The sequence below is a fragment of the Schistocerca nitens genome, chromosome 1 (genome assembly GCF_023898315.1).
Source record: "Schistocerca nitens isolate TAMUIC-IGC-003100 chromosome 1, iqSchNite1.1, whole genome shotgun sequence".
NCBI lineage: Eukaryota > Metazoa > Arthropoda > Insecta > Orthoptera > Acrididae > Schistocerca > Schistocerca nitens.
Genome location: NC_064614.1, coordinates 1,025,044,066 through 1,025,065,753, shown reverse-complemented (window position 1 = coordinate 1,025,065,753; position 21,688 = coordinate 1,025,044,066). Strand labels below are relative to the sequence as shown.

At 42.8% G+C, this 21,688-nt stretch overlaps 1 protein-coding gene across 3 annotated transcripts in view; it reads right to left on the bottom strand.

Moving 5' to 3' along the window:
- LOC126196476 (putative odorant receptor 19b) overlaps positions 1 to 21,688 on the bottom strand; it is a 175,626-nt gene that overhangs the window by 140,718 nt on the left and 13,220 nt on the right. Inside the window, exons 2-3 of one of the 3 annotated variants that reach the window (XM_049934569.1) lie at positions 16,830 to 16,985; positions 14,656 to 14,792 (exon numbers count right to left, since the gene is read on the bottom strand). The exons of the other annotated variants lie outside the window; for them this stretch is intronic. Coding sequence (XP_049790526.1) covers positions 14,733 to 14,792; positions 16,830 to 16,985 — 216 coding nt within the window. The 3' untranslated portion in view covers positions 14,656 to 14,732. Of the gene's footprint in view, positions 1 to 14,655; positions 14,793 to 16,829; positions 16,986 to 21,688 lie in introns of those variants that run through there. 3 annotated transcript variants of the gene reach the window in all.

The following is a 21,688-nucleotide window of genomic DNA, read 5'->3' as shown; positions in this document are numbered from 1 at the left end:
GAGCCACTGATCAGCCTACGTGAGAACCAACAAAATAAAGGGACTATATTCTCATCATGATCTTAAGAAATATCTATTCTAATGAATAATTTTGTTTATAAGGCGGTAATGTGTGTGAATACATAAAAAAATTAATAATTAACATACGGGGAGAAAATTTTGAACAATACTTAGACATAGAATCTCCATGGATTGGGAGAAGTTTCTGTCAGAAGTATTATTTCTACTTAAACATTTATTGGATATGGATAAAATAGATGACTAGTGCAAAGAATAAGCAATATTTGCCACAAATTTACACACATCAGCTGGCTGCACCGCACGATGTCTGACTACGATGTTCTTAGTGGTAGCATTTATATTGTATGGTCTATAATCTATGACACTGAAGGCTACCTATTCCACAAAGTCGACGTACAGAATCATGACTTGAACGAAGAAGTTCCACTACTTTTGGTAGTTCAGTAATATTACTTTGATGCTATCTGATCTAAAATTACTATACGTGTATTCTCAAAAAAAGTGATACTTTTATATATATAACGCTGATTCTTTCACTGTGTATATAATTTATTCTATCTCTCTTCACAGTATTAAACATTTACCTGTGAGTAGTATTTATTTATTTGTCTTTCCTAGTTTCTTTGAACTAAGTAAATGAAATTAAATCCGAGTACAGGAAAGAAATGTCTTCATTACTGGTGCGCTTGTAAATATTTAATATAACTCGTTACCATAACATAAGGATGATTCTGAATTTGTATTACTATGGCCAACAGTATTATTAAATTTGTCTGGGCTTCCACTTTGCACTTCATGAACACCAGGTAAAGATTTTGCTCAGTTTGACTAACACACTGACCTTTATAGTGTTGTGGATGAAATTACATGTATAGATTTGCTTTTGATACAAAATAGGCAAAGGCTAATTTTGCTATGAACAAATAATTAATGTTGTCCTGGACTTAATGAACGATGAGCTCAGGCCAGAGTCGTACAAAACTGTACTCCTTCGTGGAAACCTCTTTCTTGGTACTGATTATGTGTTCCTTTCTCACAGAAATATGTATATATTTATCCTTTAGGTTTTAGTAAAAAATAAGTACTCAAATATTACACCACTCATAACCAAAGTATGGTGCGCCACGTGTGGAGCTAGTACTAGATTAGTACACCAACAAAGAACCTGTAAGTAATTTTGCACTTGCCTGAGTCGTCATCAGCAAACTGCTTCCACGGTCGTGGTGCACTGACTGGAATCCTATCCGAATGTGAAGGAAAAGTCTTGCGTGCACTATTGCTTGCTATAACTACGTCTCACAAGTAACGATCACTGTGCCTCGGCGTTGAGTATCAGACAACGCAGCGTACTTCCGGCAAAACTTGTTGTCAACGTGAAGTATTGTGCACGTGGTCATTATTGAGATAAACAGCACAGTAAATATGAATGAAAATTTGCACAACAGACACTATCTCGGTGCATGTTGTGAACATTAATTTTACAAGACTGCTATTGATCTAATCTACTGATTCAAAGCGACAAATGTCAGTTTAAATCCCATAGCACTTAACGTTAAGCAATGTTATAAAGATGAAAAATAAAGAGTTTTCCCCAAACTAAACAGAGATCCATTTAACGTATTTAAGTTGTTGTATGTTATTCTTACTTACGTGAAAGATTATTTCTGTCTTAACAAAGTTCTTCCTTTCAGCATGATGTATGTAGGTCGTACCTTAAGTATTTATGACTCCTTTTTACAACTGTTAAATGTAACCTGATTTCAGTGGACTAAATGATTCCTGCAAACGTAAGCTTCTGCGGCCGTTGTCACAGTCAATAAAATTCTTCCGGGTTTGTGACCGCATTGTCAACTATAAAATTCCGACGGTTCGGCGACTATTGCAAGACGCCTTCCCCAGCGTGTATTGCTAACCTGTGAGGAATACACCCTGCGGAAGGCGTCTTTCAATGGTCGGCGAAAAGTCTGAATTTTATTGATGACAATGAGGTCACAAACCCAGAAGAATTTTATGGACTGTAAATGAAGCATCTTTGAGATGGAGGCGCCGGCCGGGGTGACCGAGGGGCTCTAGGCGCTACAGTCTGGAACCGCGCGACCGCTACGATCGCAGGTTCGAATCCTGCCTCGGGTATGGGTGTGTGTGATGTCCTTAGGTTAGTTAGGTTTAATTAGTTCTAAGTTCTAGGGGACTGATGTCCTCAGATGTTAAGTCCCATAGAGTTCAGAGGCATTTGAACCATTTGAACCAAATACAAAACCACAAACAGTATCTTACGTACATATTCCATAGAACACAAAAACGTTCAAATGAGTATAAATTGCGAATAACGTCATTTATCCTGATTAATGTGTTTTGTTAACTGTTTTTGCCAAGAACAGTAACTAAAGGAGTAATCATTTGTGCTGAATTTCGTAATGAATTTTGAATAACTATAAACTTATTTTGGATTGACCTGTAATGCCTTTAATCATTTCAAGTTTTAAAGTGTGAACACACCATCACAATTTTTGTTCGGTTTCCTGTCAACTGGACCCAAATTGGGGGAGGGGGGGATGGCAATTTACTTATATATATATATATATATATATATATATATATATATATATATATATATATATATATATATATATATATATATATATTACACAGCATAGTACTAAATACAGACTTTAACACTAAGTCTTGACAACTAGTGCTCTACTGCAAAATTTTATCAGATCTGTAGCTCCTAAATCATTTGCATGAATATCGTGATGGTGACACCTTTCCGTACCATATTGATACTGATCTTCTTTCAAGAAACCATATTATTCAATAATAAAACTATTGTTTTAACAAAACTATTCCATTTTCCTTATCAGTGGCTATGTAATTATATTCTTGTAGATCGACGGTTCAAAGTTCTGAGTGGAGTGGGTGAAGCGACATTGAATGGCCCATCCATTTACTGTGATAGATATTGTCTCCACCATTGAAGGGGCTTTTGTTGCAAAACATTTTATTTCATGCAGCCATCCTAACTGAACTACATATTCCGAGATGAAAGATAGGATTGTGTCTCAGAAAATCAACTTCGTATTTTTATCTCCATTACCTGTGAAAGACATTTTTGATCATTTTTGTGAAAGTAATATAACTGAGATTTCTTCCGTCTTCTTAGAACATCAGTATTATAAAGTAGTATTATTCCCGTAACTTGTATTTTATGTTAAATAATAATGCTGTTTGAATAATTTCTTCTTTATCTTGCTAGTCTAGTACGAAACCCTGCGTTCCCGTACTAATAAACCGGGCCATGTTGGCGCAGTGGTTAGCACATTGGACTCACCTTCGGGAGGGCGACGGTTCAAATCGGCGTCCGGCCATCCTGATTTAGGTTTCCCGTGATTTTTGTAAATCGCTTCAGGCAAATTCCGCGATGATCCCTTTGAAAGGACACTGCTGATTTGACAGTGCTGATTTCTTTCACCATACTTCCCTAATCCGAGCTTTTACTCCATCTCTAATTATTTCGTTGTCGGCGGGATGTTATACACTAATCTCCTCCTCCTCCGTACTAACGAAGTTGGCTTTGTATAATTATTGGCCTGGCAATTAGAAGTAGTCAGTTCGGTAAAGCGAAGCACCACCGTTTTACCATCGCAATATTTGTGAGTCAAACGTTTTTTAACCAAGTACGATTGTGATTATTATCATCTTGCAAAACTATTTTTTGCATTAATGTTTAATACTAACACGGCTGCGCTTCACGAATCTCGCTGCTTGACCTGAAGGTAATTCTTCCATGAGAATGAAAGTTAATTTCTATGAGTAAGACTCATTTTATGCCGTAAGAAAAGATTAAGCAAACCAATATCTTTTTCTCAATTGTGTGGTGACATATTTTCTTTTCTTATCGGTGGTGTGATGTATCGCTTCTTTCATAACAATTTTACTCTCATAAATATCAGATAACTCGGGAAGAATGGTAATCATTACACACTGGCTGGTTGTCCTGTCCCTCATCTCACTATTTCAACTGCATTACTAACGTAATTAATTTCTGTAATGATGTGTATATTAATGTGACATTTTAATAGTATTTATTTATTGCAGTAATTTTTGTAGTGCAGTAGCAAACAAAAAATGGTTCAAATGGCTCTGAGCACTTTGGGACTTAACATCTGAGGTCATTAGTCCCCTAGAACTTAGAACTACTTAAACCTAACTAACCTAAGGACATCACACACATCCATGCCCGAGGCAGGATTCGAACCTGCGACAGTAGCGGTCGTGCGGTTCCAGACTGAAGCGCCTAGAACCGCTCGGCCACACCGGCCGGCAAAGCATTAGCACTTTTTTATTCTATTAGCCATACGTATTGGCCTTTTTATTTATATTTTTATCCCTATTGATATCCATTGCCGCTATACATTATTAAAGGAATTTTTCAGTACTTTTTAGGGAAGACATTTCCATATATTTACACACATTCGCTACGTAGGTCATAGAAGTCCTCTGAAATATACTATTTGTTTTAGATCTGATCTTCATCTACCTCCTCCATCTTATTCTTAAAAAAACTGAAGGCCCATATCACTAATCAGTCTCTCTGTTTCATACGAGCATGTCTCAAAGTTCTAGGGCGTTTCATTGTTCATTTTTACCAGTTGTATATCATAGAAAGATCGTCTATAACAAAGTGGCAAACAATTTCTTAAAACTGTCTGCAAAACTGTTATCAAACGTAGTCTTGCTGTACACAGGAAGAATATTCATTACTCAATATTTCTAGCGCCATGTTTCTCCCAAATCCTTTAAGAAATCTACTTTCAACTACACTAGTAATCACCTGTTAGATCTAGGCTGATCTGCGATCGAACAATGTATCTAGAGTTCTCATAAATAGCTGTAAGCTTCCCGCTGGGGACCCGTACACTGTTCTAGTAATGCGAGGTGCTTTCATACACGATGTCTTGCGAAAACAGAGGTGGATGGTTGGACAATTTCTTCTTGGAATTCCGGAAGGCGTTCCATAACGTGCCACGTCGTTGGCTACCAAGCAAGACACGATCGTACGGAGTACCTTTACAAATATTTGATCGATTCGAGGAATATTTGAACAAGACAACTCAGTACGCTATACTGAACGGCGATACCCGCTACGCAATCTTTCCTTATATACAGATGGTAGATGGCATTACTCCAACGTACTTCGTGCTATTATGTTTAATAGATAAACAAATGCCTATGCTATAATGTCATACCTTTCAATCCAATCTGCTCTGTTCCTGCATGTAGCAGTTTCATAGCGCTGCAGTTTTTATGGACAGAAGTGTACACGCAGAATGTTCAGACGCCTTCAAATATAAGATTAAAGTGAGTATATTTCTAGTAAGTTTTTGTGTATCTCGCTGCAGGGGCACAACTACAGCAGTCGTGGCAAATAGTAATCTCACGCTTCTTTGGTACAGAATGGAGTGATGTCATATCACTTACAAAAAGACATGTCGCTCTGTGTATAATCGTATGCAAGCAGCAAGTGGAACAAGTAACAGGTCTCATTCGATAACAGTATCATTCGAGGAATGTAGTTTCAGTTCTGTCGAAGGACTGTTGCGATATAAAGCCTGCTGGAAGTCGATAACTGCATAGCGGAACTGCATAATAATGGTCTAATTAGTATTTTTTTCTTACCCTTTTCACGAAAGAACATACCTCTGTCGATAACATTTAGTATATCTTTCCTGTTTATCAATATTACATTATAAAAGTAACTGTACAAAGCGGTTGCCTCTAAAACTCAGAAATGACTCCAGGCACGATCAAGGGAGTTAATGGATGGTAGCTCATTTTTACATGAAAAGCGTAGTACTTTTAAAGATAGAGGAGCTGAGAAGTGTCGCCCTCTAGAAATTTCTAGAACATTCCAGAACCTTCGAGAGTATTCTAGAGCATTCAACTACATTCCAGAATGTTCCTAAATGTTCTACAATGGTCCGAAAAAAAAATGGTTCAAATGGCTCTGAGCACTGAGGTCATGAGTCGCCTAGAACTTAGAACTAATTAAACCTAACTAACCTAATGACATCACACACAGCCATGCCCGAGGAAGGATTCGAACCTGTGGCGTAGCGGTCGCTCGGCTCCAGACTGCAGCGCCTAGAACCGCAAGGCTACAATGGTCCGAAATGTTCTGGAATAGTTCGGAACATTCGGGGAGATTCCAGAATGTTCGGGAACACCTCGGAACGTCACATATCATTGTGGAACATTCCCAAACACTGACGAATGTTGTGGAATGTTCTGGAACACTACGGACCATTCGAAGTCTTTTTGGTACGTTCTGGAATTCAACACTTGTGGGGCTACCCATTGATAGCTGGATATAAAGCAAGACCCGTCACGAGTTCGAGCGTCAGTTTCTTATCAGTGACGAAGAGAGGAACCGAAAAAGTAGTCCAGTGAGTGAATAAAAGCAAACAATGGAGTGTGAGTAGTCAAAGTGATACACTGACTGAATATAAATCGAAAATAAAGTGTGAAACGTATGTAAAGTGTACTTAGTAAATTTGTTAATAAAATGTTGATTTTATTCATATTTTAGACAATACCCAAACGTAAAAGAGGAGAAGATCTTGCCAGTTCTAAAGCAAAAAAAGGCAGAAACGGCGAAAACAAAACGAACAGCGTAACAACGAAGCAGACGAAGAGCACGAAGCATGTATCAGTTCCCAATGAACGATAATGAGCACCGTGAGAAGCATAGATAACGAAGAATAATGAAATGAACGGTTTGAAGAATCAAGAATTTAAGGCACGATCCTGTAATGAAAGACTGAGAACTCAAGCCAGCCATGAAAATACCAGCCTTCCAGAAGCGCAGATAAGGAAATTTTAACAGTACAGCCTAACAAATGAACCATTCCACTATGATCCGACGAAAGAATGTAACAAACACAAAAAACATCTTAATCGGAAGACGGATAACATCTGCCAATTTTGCAAAGCGAAAAAGTTCAGGAGAGAAACACCAGGATTCTGTTGCATGAATGGAAAAATTCCATTACCACCGCTGGAAGCACCTCCACAAGAATTTTTACATTACATGATCGGGGAAACCCCAGAATGAAAACACTTTCTTCAAACTATATGAGAGAAGTAGTCCGAGAGGTACAGAGGATCTTACACAAATACAAACATCTGATTCACATATTCAAAACAGCACTGAACCGAATGACTTCTGATGACTATAAAATTGTAATTTGAGCCGACAAAAGACCACATGGAGAACACGAATGTCGATTTAGTGCACCTCAGATACACAAAGTCTCCATCGTAATTGTAGACTAAACACAGGCCATTACATAATTGTACAACCAAGAAGAGCGCCGCAAAGCACTGCAGAGATACAGCCTTCAAATGTTGCCCTCTTACGTCTATTGATATTTCTGCACGAAGGGGACGGATATCATTTTAATGTGAAACAAATCAAACCTGAAACAGGCGTTGAAACAAACAAGGAGTCACTTCCTAGAAGTTCTATGCTTACCGATTAATGATCGGAGACACTGAAACGTACAATTGTATTCTCAACACTCGCCGTTTATTACATCAGTTCCTAGTAGATATATATGCAAAAATAAAAGCGGAACGCATGCTTTACCTAAGACTCAATCAAAAGAAACTACTCACGGAACAATACATCCACCTTCGTGACGGAATCATAAATGACGGAAACATTGATGGCATTGAAACAGTAGGTAACCTTACCCTCATCATACGTAGGAAGCCCGAGACACGAATACACTCACAATGCCATGAGCTCCATAAGAAAATATAGACGATCTGACCTCTTCATAGCATTCACATACAACTCGTTGTGGCCAGAAATCAGAGAACAACTTAGAAACAAACAAGCCCCCACGCTCTACACAATAGCCCCAGGTTTTTGACAAAAACAAATGAGATTTATTGAAGTCATCACAAAATATCAAATCTTTGGAACCGTTAGATACTGAATGTAGACAAACGAATGGCAAAAAAGAGGACTGCCTCACTCACACTATCTCATATGGCTGCATCACAGAATTCATCCCACGGATATCGACAAAATCATCCAAACTGAATTTTCCAATCCACAAGAAGGTCCGAAACTGTATCAGATAGTAGTGAAAGATGTGATTCACTGGACCATGCGGGCCATGTATGAGTGATGGAAAGTGCACCAAAAAATACACAGCACCATACTTGGACGACGCATGAACATGAGTTGGTGGCTGTCTCAAATACAGAGGGCGATGAACCAGCAACGGTGGCTTCACAGGAAAAATATGAATACATGCCAGCGACGAACTGGAAACAGATAATCGACGGGTAGTACGATATAACAAACTACTTTCCAAAATGTTACAAGTACACACAAACGTCGAATACTGCAATTCAGTGAAATTCATCAAGTATGTTTGTATGTGCACAAAGTTAGTGACATGACAGTATTTCAAATAGCCAGACACAGCGAACAACAAAACAGAAACGAGGAGATCCTCATGTACCAAATGGGAATATACATCAACAGCACCGAGCGAGGTGGCGCAGTGGTTAGACACTGGACTCGCATTCGGGAGGACAACGGTTCAATCCCGCGTCCGGTCATCCTGATTTAGGTTTTCCGTGATTTCCCTAAATCGCTCCAGGCAAATGCCGGGATGGTTCCTTTGAAAGGGCACGGCCGACTTCCTCCCCCATCCTTCCCTAATCCGATGAGACCGATGATCTCGCTGTCTGGTCTCCTTCCCCCCCCCCCCCAAAAAAAAAAATCATCAACAGCAAAGAAGCAGCGTCAGGGAATTTCGGTTTTCCCATATACGAACGCGAACCTACTGTTCAACACCTAGCAGTACGTTTGGACGAAGAGTCTCCTTCACAAAAGACACCGCCAGAAAAATTGCAAGTAGACCACCTCAGAACACAACATTAACGGCTTTTTACCAACTGTGTCAAACAGATCCATTCGCGAAAACGCTACTATATGTCGACGTTCCTATCTATTATACATGAAACACAACAAGAAAAATGTTTTGACGACGAAAACAAGGATTTCCAACACAAGGTCATCCGGGAATCATGAAAACTGGCGCTTTAGGCCGAGTATACACCGTACATCCGAACAACGCCGAATGTCTCTGTCTCCAGATGTTGCTACCCGAAATACGGGTACCAACGAGTTCCACAGATCTCAAGACAGTTGACGGTTACTTATCCCACGTACAGAGAAGCATGTTAACGCTTACTACTGAAAAATGTCAGCCACCTGGAATTAACACTACACGAAGCCTCACTCACAACCTCAGCTGAACAAATGAGAGACGTATTCGCTACTACTCTAAGAACATGTAACCACCGAGTTCAAAACAGCTATGGGACTCCTTCGAAGAGAGTATGAATGATGACATACTGTACCAAATCCGACAAGCTCATCCTGAACTGACCATCGTATTAGGTCATCCTGAACTAACCATCGTATTCAACGACGACATCTTCAATGAAACACTCATTCGCCCAGAAGATAAACGTTTAGCAACAAACAACCAGACCTTAGCACAACATGGGATGCATGCACCACGATAAAAATGCTATCAATGTGCTAAACTTCAAAATTACAAAGGAAAAAATCTAAAACATCAACGAACTACTCAAATACATTGCTCACAACAAACCACTCCTCAATAACAATCAAAAAGAAATTTACAACTTTAGCATGGATCTGATCGACAACAACACCGGCAGAATTATTTACTTGGACGCACCAGGCGGCACCGGGAAAACGTTTCTAAAAAAACTATTGCTGGCGGAAATACTTCCTGAACAACACATCGTACTTGCACTGACATCATCCAACATTGCAGCCACACTTATGGAAGGAGGACCAATTGCCCATCCCTCCCTGCAACAGCCGTTGAATATTGCCGAAGAACAATTCCCGCTATGTAACGTCTCAAGAACATCTGGACGGGGTCAAATTCTGAAGCAAGCTAAAATTATCTTCTGGGGCTAATGCGCAATGGTACATAAAAAGCACTCGAAGCCATGGACAGAACATTACAAGACTTGCGAGGAAACTCAGAAGTGATGAGAGGAGCTTTATTCATACTCTCTGGAGATTTTAGACAAGCACTTCCAGTTATCCCCAAGTCAACACCAGAGGTCACTGCATGCTTTAAAAAATCTCGTCTCTGGACACACATACAAATACTGTAATCAATAAAAAATACGAGAAATTGGAAATTTGTGTGAAGTTCCTATGGGACCAAACTACTGAGGTCATGGGTCCCTAGACTTACAGACTACTTAATCTAACTTAAACTAACTTACGCTAAGGACAACACACACACCAATGTCCGAGGGAAGACGAACCTCCGACGGGGAAAGCCGCGCGAACCGTGGCAAGGCGCCGTAGAACTCGCGGCTACCCTGCGCGACTAAAATACGAGAGTTGAACTATCGAAAGACGAAATAACAGCACATGTGCTCAACAACTCTGACAAATAAGCTGACGCACATATCATACTGACTAGATGACCAGCTTCATTAAACTGCACTGCATTAAAGGGATTTCTGCAACATAGCCACCGCTGAAAACGAACTCATCGACCAAATTAATCCAAACATTTTTCGCAGTTATACCAATCCGGACTGGCTATTTGAAAAGGCAATTTTGGCAAAAGAAAATTTCCGGGAAAGAGAGAATATACGAGTCGATCGAAACGATGGTAAACGGTGAAGGATGTGTGAACTCTCCTACAGAATTTCTAAACTCTTTGCAAGTACCAGGAATGCCATTCAACTGGCTTTTACTTAAAATTGGATCTCCAATCATACTACTCAAAAATCTCAAACCTATAGTGCAACAAGGATGATCGTCAAACAGCTATCGAATAACGTCATCGACGCCGAACTTATGACTGGAAAGTACAACAGACACACACTGTGTATCCCCAGAATACCACTGATCTGAATTCCAATTTAAAACTTGCAATTTCCAAATCGAATTGGACTACAGTTTCACAAACAACAGAGCGCAAGGATGAACATTATAATATTGCGGCATCAACCTCACAGACTCCTGCTACTCTCACGGTCAGCTATAAGTAACTTGGCCTCGAGTATAAAATTCGAAAAATTTATACATATACACTCCTGGAAATTGAAATAAGAACACCGTGAATTCATTGTCCCAGGAAGGGGAAACTTTATTGACACATTCCTGGGGTCAGATACATCACATGATCACACTGACAGAACCACAGGCACATAGACACAGGCAACAGAGCATGCACAATGTCGGCACTAGTACAGTGTATATCCACCTTTCGCAGCAATGCAGGCTGCTATTCTCCCATGGAGACGATCGTAGAGATGCTGGATGTAGTCCTGTGGAACGGCTTGCCATGCCATTTCCACCTGGCGCCTCAGTTGGACCAGCGTTCGTGCTGGACGTGCAGACCGCGTGAGACGACGCTTCATCCAGTCCCAAACATGCTCAATGGGGGACAGATCCGGAGATCTTGCTGGCCAGGGTAGTTGACTTACACCTTCTAGAGCACGTTGGGTGGCACGGGATACATGCGGACGTGCATTGTCCTGTTGGAACAGCAAGTTCCCTTGCCGGTCTAGGAATGGTACAACGATGGGTTCGATGACGGTTTGGATGTACCGTGCACTATTCAGTGTCCCCTCGACGATCACCAGTGGTGTACGGCCAGTGTAGGAGATCGCTCCACACACCATGATGCCGGGTGTTGGCCCTGTGTGCCTCGGTCGTATGCAGTCCTGATTGTGGCGCTCACCTGCACGGCGCCAAACACGCATACGACCATCATTGGCACCAAGGCAGAAGCGACTCTCATCGCTGAAGACGACACGTCTCCATTCGTCCCTCCATTCACGCCTGTCGCGACACCACTGGAGGCGGGCTGCACGATGTTGGGGCGTGAGCGGAAGACGGCCTAACGGTGTGCGGGACCGTAGCCCAGCTTCATGGAGACGGTTGCGAATGGTCCTCGCCGATACCCCAGGAGCAACAGTGTCCCTAATTTGCTGGGAAGTGGCGGTGCGGTCCCCTACGGCACTGCGTAGGATCCTACGGTCTTGGCGTGCATCCGTGCGTCGCTGCGGTCCGGTCCCAGGTCGACGGGCACGTGCACCTTCCGCCGACCACTGGCGACAACATCGATGTACTGTGGAGACCTCACGCCCCACGTGTTGAGCAATTCGGCGGTACGTCCACCCGGCCTCCCGCATGCCCACTATACGCCCTCGCTCAAAGTCCGTCAACTGCACATACGGTTCACGTCCACGCTGTCGCGGCATGCTACCAGTGTTAAAGACTGCGATGGAGCTCCGTATGCCACGGCAAACTGGCTGACACTGACGGCGGCGGTGCACAAATGCTGCGCAGCTAGCGCCATTCGACGGCCAACACCGCGGTTCCTGGTGTGTCCGCTGTGCCGTGCGTGTGATCATTGCTTGTACAGCCCTCTCGCAGTGTCCGGAGCAAGTATGGTGGGTCTGACACACCGGTGTCAATGTGTTCTTTTTTCCATTTCCAGGAGTGTACAAGCCGGGTAACAAAATGATAAATTTTGTTTATAAAGAAGTACTATAAATAGTTATAATATGTTTTCAATAAAAAAAATTGTGCATCATATACTTAACAGTTTTTCCTTTTACTCCAACTACCGCACAATCTCATATCTACTCCCTGAGTGAAGCCGGGTACCCCAACTAGTTACCAAAAATATGTCTTCTCATATTCACAAAAGAGTATCTATTACATCTTTATTCATCTCAAAAAAGGCACAAGGTCGTGTTTTTTCAATTTTCCTGCAAGCCTCAGTCTACAATTATTATCAAAGCCACACGACTCCTAAATAACTTATAGTATGCTCCACAGTCTCTCAAACAGGATTATTTCCACCAATTCGTAACATTCCCTTAACGTCCCTTTCTGAATTGCTGCATATACCTGGAAATGAATCATCAGTCGATTCTCAATTCATTTCTTCATAAAAAAGTAGAAATACTACTTTTTACTAAAGTCAGCGTAAAACATTCTACATAATTAACTACCTGTTATTATTCTTATCATCATTGTTTCTCTCACAATGCATTCACCAAACCTGCTTCCACAGACGAAATCGCTAGGGCACGCTTGTGCCTTGGCGCTTGACTCGACGGTGTCTGGTTTGAATCTTGGTTTCGGAAGAAATTTTCTCCGTCAGTAAAAATTGGCAAGGGGAGTAAATATGGTGCCTTACCTTCCAGATCGTCTTACCTAACGTCATTGCCCTGCATTGAATTACAAACCTCTCCGCAATGTCTCATGAAGTGCGGGCTGTTGACGGCTGTCCACCTGTCGGATGAGAACGTTAAACTCAGCGGTCGCGTCTGTGCTATTTGACAGGAGTGTACCATGGGCCAGCAATGTGTCTCACAGCATCCCCACCCGTCATCGACAAGTACATGCGCCAGCGAGAGCTTTCACACCATCCCTACCCGTGATCGACAACTTGATATGGTAGCAACGACTTTCGCCCTATCCCCACTTGTCATCGACAACTACATGAGCCAGCAATGGCTTTCACTCTATTCGTACCTGTCATCGACAACTACAGTACATTGCACACCATAATCATCCACACAACCCTAACACACACTTGACATTTCATTATACGGTCAAGGAAGACAACAATACACGACTTCCATTGGTACCTTCTCCATGACGGTGATGCGGTATCTCCGGATAAGCCTTCAACTCTCATTTCTTAAGTACAGGACCAACTTTGACTGACACGAGGGAAGAAAGTGTGGGAGACTACTTGTTGGGTTGAACTTCTGTTCGACTAAATAATATCTTGCGTCTTTCAAAACAGTTGACTGACATCGAGGAAATTATGGAAGTTTTAGACCATATACATTTACATCTACATAATTACTCTACAATTCGCAATTACGTGCCTGGCAGAAGTTCCACTGAATCGCTCTGCAGCTCTTTCTCTACCGTTTCACTCTCGAACAGCACGCTGAAAAAACGAACACTTAAATTTTTCTGCGTGAGTTCTGGGTTCTCTCATTTTATGAAAATGCAGGTGGGCGCCAACAGAATATTTTCATACTCTCAGGAGAAAGTTGCTGATCGAAATTTCATGAGATGATTCTGCCACTCGAATCCGCCTATCATATCCGTGACATTCTCTCCCCTGTTTCACGATAACTGATTGGAGAAGAAATTTTTACTCTTAATTCAACAATGAGCTCTAATTTTGATGTTCGTTTCACGTCTTATAAGTACATTTCTTATTTATAAAAGTACAATTGCTCCAAATACAACACTATGGACAGCAAATAATAACAAAACGCATGTGCTATAACCATATACATTTAAAATAAAAATCTGATAAATTATTTAATGACCAAATGAACTTAACATAGCTAAATAAGCGGTTTCAAAATAGGTTTAATTTCTCTGCTACTGATTATAAAGCTTCATTTCAGAAATTTGTTTATTCGTCATTCAATCTACTGAAGTACGTGAACCGGTGAAGCGTGAACTCTAACACTAACTCATCAAGCATTTTTAGTCGTAATGTATTTGTGAGAGTACAGTGGATTACTGAATTATAAAAGGAAAAGTTGAATTCTTCCAGAATGCAGCTAGTGCCGACATTTCACGATGTACTGTGCACTTGATAAAACATGTTGAACAAAGTGTACGATCCATTCAGCACCTGCAAAGGAAACAATGATTCAGTGCACTTTTTGAAGAAAAGTTAAAGCAGTTTTAATAGTTCTCAAGGGTAGAAGACAACCACAAAAATTTTCTATAGTCGCTTCTAGCAAGGAGACCATCTTCATACCATTTAAACCTTCTTTGTCCCTTATATCCTCTGAAATCGTCAGCCGCTGTTTGTCTATATCGTTCAAAACGACATCATGTATTCAGTGGAATTTATAGTTCACGCTGTTCTCTTGTCCTCATCTAAATTTAGAACAAGAACTGAACAGATAAGATACGGGGAGTTCAAAAAGTCTCTCCGCAGTGCCGTATGATTGTTATCCGCGCGTGCCGTGTGCCGCAGTGAATATTGCAAAACGAAGCTCAGTGAAATACAAATTATTAATTTATTGAATATTCATTTTTACTTAAAAATTTTCACATTAAACGTTGAAAGCGTCCCCCCTGTTGTTCAATACACAATTCAATTCGTCTAATCATGTTACCAAACACAAGCTACAACATTTCTTCTGTAACAGAAGCAGTGAAAGTGGATTTGCAGTTTTCAATTCATCGATGGATTTTCGACGGTTTTTATAGGCAGTTGCTTTCGCTGCACCCCAGAAGAAAAAGTCAGGTGATGTTACATCAGGCGATCGTGGAGGCCAAAGTCCCTGTGAAATTATGCCATCGCCAAAAACATCAGCAAGCAGTGATATTGAAACGCGAGCTATATGCGTGGTTGCACCATCTCGTTGAAAATAACGTTTCAGTATTTCACTTAACACAAGTTCTCCTATGAATGGGTAAAGAATATCACTGCAATATCGTTGTGCGTTTATTGTTTCCTTGAAAAACTCAGGCAGACGAACAATCATACGGCACGCGGGGCTAACAATCATACGGCACTGCGGAGACTTTTTTAACACCCCGAGTAAGCACACGTAACAGAAAAACGAGAGAATGTAATCAGAGGGCAAAGGCCGTCAGTCCCCACTTCATCATCAAGGAACTTGAGACCCTAAGGAAACCCTAATTCTACAACGCCACAGTTCTTCTCGAAATGTCATATGATAGGTTATATACACACGCAGATAGATATACATTTCGTTTCATAGATCCACAGTGACGAGGACCTCAAGCGTGTAGTTTTGTAGGTCGGGTTGACAGAGGAGATAGAGAAGATCCAAAGAAGAACGGCGCGTTTCGTCACAGCGTTATTTGGTAAGCGTGATAGCGTTACGGAGATGTTTAGCAAACTCAAGTGGCAGACTCTGCAAGAGAGGCGCTCTGGATCGCGGTGTAGCTTGCTGTCCAGGTTTCGAGAGGGTGAGTTTCTGGATGAGGTATCGAATATATTGATTCGCCCTACTTATACCTCCCGAGGAGATCACGAATGTAAAATTAGAGAGATTCGAGCGCGCACGGAGGCTTTCCGGCAGTCGTTCTTCCCGCGAACCATACGCGAGTGGAACAGGAAAGGGAGGTAATGACAGTGGCACGTTAAGTGCCCTCCGCCACACACCGTTGGGTGGCTTGTGGAGTATAAATGTAGATGTAGATAGTATCAGTTGCATCAGGACTTTATGCTGAATCAGCGGCAATGAGTGAAAATGTCTGTCGGACCATGACTCGAATCAGGGATCTCCTGCTCGCTAGGCAACTGCATTAGCCGTTGCGCCATCCAGACATAGTACTAATCGCAAACGGGCGGACTGTCTCGGCTAGCTACCCGGCCGACCCACATTCCCACGTAGCGCCACCACTTAACCGGAGTCCCGCCGTGCCCTCTTTGCAAGCTAATTGCAGATTACCGCTCGAGCTCAAACGCAAATGTTTATCTGCGCTAATGGTAGTGGATTCATAGCACATCGAGACGTATGAATTATATGAAAGCAAGGTGTCTGTGTACCTTCGGTCATCTGACAAGCAACATCTAACAATTGTCCAAAGTAGAAGAAAACGACATTCAATCTATGCGGAAAAGTGGCTGTTACACAGTATACAATTCTTTATATTTATTTTAGAAGAAGGATACATCCTTACGGACCTGCAGGAACATTTCTCTGGAGAGTTTGCAGGTTTTCCCGACAGTGATCTCCAGAGGTCGATTCACCATCGCCATGAAGATCAGCAGGCTGCGTCTAAAACGGGCGTCACTCTCGTTCCATCCACAGCTGAATGCGGAGATCATCAATTTCTCGCTCTGAAACAGGAACGGATGCGTTGACGGAGAATCCGGAGCAGAAAATATATGTGTGGCTATTATATTAATCACCTGACATCTATATTCCTCCGTTCCATGAGTGTGTTTACAGCAGACCTCGTTATACACGCTTAGCGAATGGACTTTGGTTTGGTATATCAAGACTACAAGGAACGTATTTGCAATAATAAAAAAAGCTACGTGACTATTATTGCGATGTGATAATTAAAACTATGTGACTATCCCTCGCAAAAGGGATGCTGTTCCGTGACAAAGTCACACGTTTGCCATGTTCCAGCAGGACAGCGGCACTGTTTAGGTCATCTGTCCTTCCCAATGTTTGTTTGACGAATATGTGGATGAACTTTAACAGTCATATGAATAAAGAGTAGCAGCGATTTACACTACTGGCCATTAAAATTGCTACACCACGCAGATGACGTGCTACAGACGCGAAATTTAACCGACAGGAAGAAGATGGTGTGATATGCAAATGATTCGCTGTTCAGAGCATTCATTCAAGGTTGGTGACGGTGGCGACACCTACAACGTGCTGACATGAGGAAAGTTTCCAACCGATTTCTCATACACAAACAGCAGTTGACCGGCGTTGCCTTGTGAAACGTTGTTGTGATGCCTCATGTAAGGAGGAGAAATACGTACCATCACGTTTCTGAATTTGATAAAGGTCGGATTGTAGCCTATCACGATTGCGGTTTACCATACCGCTGCATTGCTGCTCGCGTTGGTCGAGATCCAATGACTGTTAGCAGAATATTGAATCGGTGGGTTCAGGAGGGTAATACGGAACGCCGTGCTGGATCCCAACGACCTCGTATCACTAGCAGTCGAGATGACAGGCATCTTATCCGCATGTTTGTAACGGATCGTGCAGCCACGTCTTGATCGCTGAGTCAACAGATGGGAACGTTTGCAAGACAACAACCATCTGCACAAACAGTTCGACGACGTTTGCAGCACCATGGCGCGATGGCATGGGGTGCCCTTGGTTAGACGTCTCGGTCATCTCTTGTTCGCATTGACGACATTTTGAACAGTAGACGTTACATTTCAGATGTGCTACGACCCGTGGCTCTACCCTTCATTCGATCCCTCCGAAACCCTACATTTCAGCAGGATAATGCACGACCGCATTTGCAGGTCCTGTACGGGCCTTTCTGGACACAGAAAATGTTCTACTGCTGCCCTGGCCAGCACATTCTCCAGATCTCTCACCAACTGAAAACGTCTGCTCAATGGTGGCCGAGCAACTGGGCAGTCACAATACGCCAGTGACTACACCTGGTGAACTGTGGTGGCGCGTTGAAGCTGCATGGGCAGCTGTACCTGTACACGCCATCCAAGTTCTGTTTGACTCAATGCCCAGGCGTATCAAGGCCGTCATTACGGCCAGAGATGGTTGTTCTGGGTACTGATTCCTCAGGATCCATGCACCCAAATTGCGTGAAAATGGAATCACATGTCAGTTCTAGTATAATATAATTGTCCAATGAATATCCGTTTATGATCTGCATTTCTTCTTGGTGTAGCTATTTTAATGGTCAGTAGTGTAAAATTGGGGGAACGGAAACAGGCTGACAAAGATAAAAAATATAAGAAAGTAACCTCATGCACAAAATGGGATTCATTGACATTCTGCAAGTATGATAAACCTGGATGGATAAATCCGTAATGCGAGTTATCCAGGAACTGAGGACGTTGCTGCTGACGACAAGTGGGACTCTCATTCGTTCTGTGGCAATACTGCTTTTCGGTGGGAATATAATAAATGCATTGTCAAGTACCAAAAAGAAAAAAAAGTATTAGACTACAGGAAAACAGCACAAAAATATTGAAAACACAACGTTAGTGAATCACGTGTCTATTTACGCAAATTAAAAAGTCGAAACGAAGGTAAGGTAATGTGTCTGCCTGAGCACCACATGAATACAGGAATCAATAAGTTGAGAAGGAATCAGATAAACAAGCAGCTTTTTTCTGTGGAGAAAATGTGGAAAACTGATGATTCTTGGGTTTCTTAAAATTAACCTGTAACTTCAAATCAGCTCTTGGAATCACGTGCTTGTGAATTTCTGCTGTCCACAAGCTTATTTATTGCAGTTCGTAAATATCTAGCGGAATAGTTTTCGTTGCTGAAAAATTGGTGTTATGTTTCTAGTGTATTCACAGTATACACTAACGGAAAAAAAATCGTGACACCAAGAAAGAGTTGTGCCACATGAACGAATGTTGGTAGGCATTAACGCCAGTTACATAAGAGCGGCGCTAGTAGCGCCACTATAAGAATGCAAATCAAGTTTATTTGAATAAACGCTGCGAAGGTCGTGAGCATTGGTTACCTTTGAGACAGGAGGTGGTAAGCTGATGTTATCAAGACCGCCTTTAAGGCGACAAAAACACCATTACCAACATCTCTCTAAGTTTGAGGAAGGTCGTGTAACGAGGCTACGAGAAACTCGATGATCCTTCTGCGATACTGCAGAAAGATTTGGAAGGAATGTAGCCACTGGACATGATTGCTGGCAGCGATGGTCACGAGAATGTGCGGTAACAACAGGACTGGGCTCCAGACGGACACATGGCAGTACAGAGAGGGAAGACTATCTCGTGTTCGGTGTACGGCTCTGTGGTGTGTGTATTGTAAGACCTTCGCTACACACACCATCAGATTATTTGACTTGTAGCTCTAACGAAGTATGCGAGTGTCAGCAATATGTGTCGTGGTCTTACCGTGGCGTGTTTATCTTCTACCGTTAGGTCAGACGATAGAAATGCCACTTGCACGCTTAGAGTAGCAGATTGACGGTGACCAACTTTAAACAGAACTTGATTAATTTTCACACACATTTATTAAAATAATAAATAACATAGACATTACGTAACTTGATTCTGGATGCTGTTTACAATTGACAATCTGAAGTTCCTTTGGTCTTGGTACGTTAATCTCAGTCTCACACATCTGTGATACTTGACAAAGTGTCTATACATTTCTCTTCATGGCTATGTACAGGAATATGATAATCTTATTAGGCGCACACTGAAACTTGACTACAGACTAATTCAGACTGATGCAGACTGGCTAATCGGAGGTCTTTTTTTTTTTTTTTGCTTTATTGTTATTTTAATCACCTATACAGGCGGGCTGCCAGCAGCATTTTTTATGCTGCTCTTCAGCCTTAAGTGGAACACTAACATGACAAACAGATGATACAGACAATACAAAAAAAGACGGCGGGCAAAAAATGGAGATACAAAAAACAATAAACACGAAGCCGTTCACGCTGGACGATAAAAACACTAACACTTGTTGACACGGCGCACAAAATAAGGAGGACGGCTACGGCACATGTGAACAGTGGAGTTGTAACTGCGAAAGAACGCGAAACACAAAACGAAGCACACACACGAAACACTGATGGCGATGATCTCCGGCGCGCGAATGTTCACTATGCGTGTGCGAGTCCGGGGACCTGCCAAGAGAGGAGGAGGAGGAAGGGGAGTGGGAGAGCCAGAGGGGAGATCAGAGATGCCACGGGCAGGGGAGAAAGGGGGGGAGGGAGGAAGGGGGAGGGGAAGCCCGGAGGATGAGGGGTGGAGGGAGGGGACGGGGGAAAAGGAAAGAGAAGGGAAGGGAAGAGAAGGGAGGGAGGGTGCCTAAAGGAAAGGACACCGGAAGTGGGGGGTGGGGCAGGGTCAAAGTTGATAGGAGGGGTAGATGGAGGGGAGGAAGACATCATCAGGGAGGGGGAGCTGGCGGAAGCCACCTTGGGAGAGGGTAAGGAGGGTGGAGAGATGGAGACCGGGTGGGACGTGGGAATACAGGTGCGGCAGCAGGCGGGGGTGAGAGAGAATCGGGGAGATGAGCGGGTGAGGAGGATCGAGTTTATGGGAGGTGTACAGGATCCGTATCCTTTCAAGGAAAAGAAGGAGGTGGGGGAAGGGGATGAGATCGTACAGGAGCCACGTAGGGGAGGGGAGACGGATGCGATAGGCGAGGCGGAGAGCATGGCGTTCAAGGATTTGGAGGGAGTTATAAAAGGTAGGGGGGGCGGAGATCCAAGCCGGATGGACATAACAAAGGATAGGGCGGATGAGGGATTTATAGGTGTGGAGGATGGTGGAGGGGTCCAGACCCCACGTACGGCTGGAGAGGAGCTTGAGGAGACTGACTCGGGAGCGTGCCTTGGTTTGGATTGTCCGGAGGTGGGGAGTCCAGGAGAGGCGACGGTCGAGGGTGACGGCAAGGTACTTAAGGGTGGGAGTGAGGGCGAGAGGACGGCCATAGATGGTGATGTAGAAATCAAGGAGGCGGAAGGAAGGGGTGGTTTTACCTACAATGATCGCCTGGGTTTTGGAGGGATTGACCTTGAGCAACCACTGGTTGCACCAAGCGGTGAACCAGTCAAGATGGGATTGGAGAAGGTGTTGGGAGCGCTGCAGGGTGGGGGCAAGGGCAAGGAAGGCGGTGTCATCGGCAAACTGGAGAAGGTGGATGGGGGGTGACGGCGGCGGCATGTCCGCCGTGTACAAAAGGTACAGAAGGGGGGAGAGGACGGAGCCTTGGGGCACACCGGCGGAGGGGAAAAAGGTGTAGGAATCTGTGTTATGGATGGTGACATAGGAGGGACGGCGGGAGAGAAAGGAGCCGATCAGACGGACGTAGTTAATGGGAAGGGCGAAGG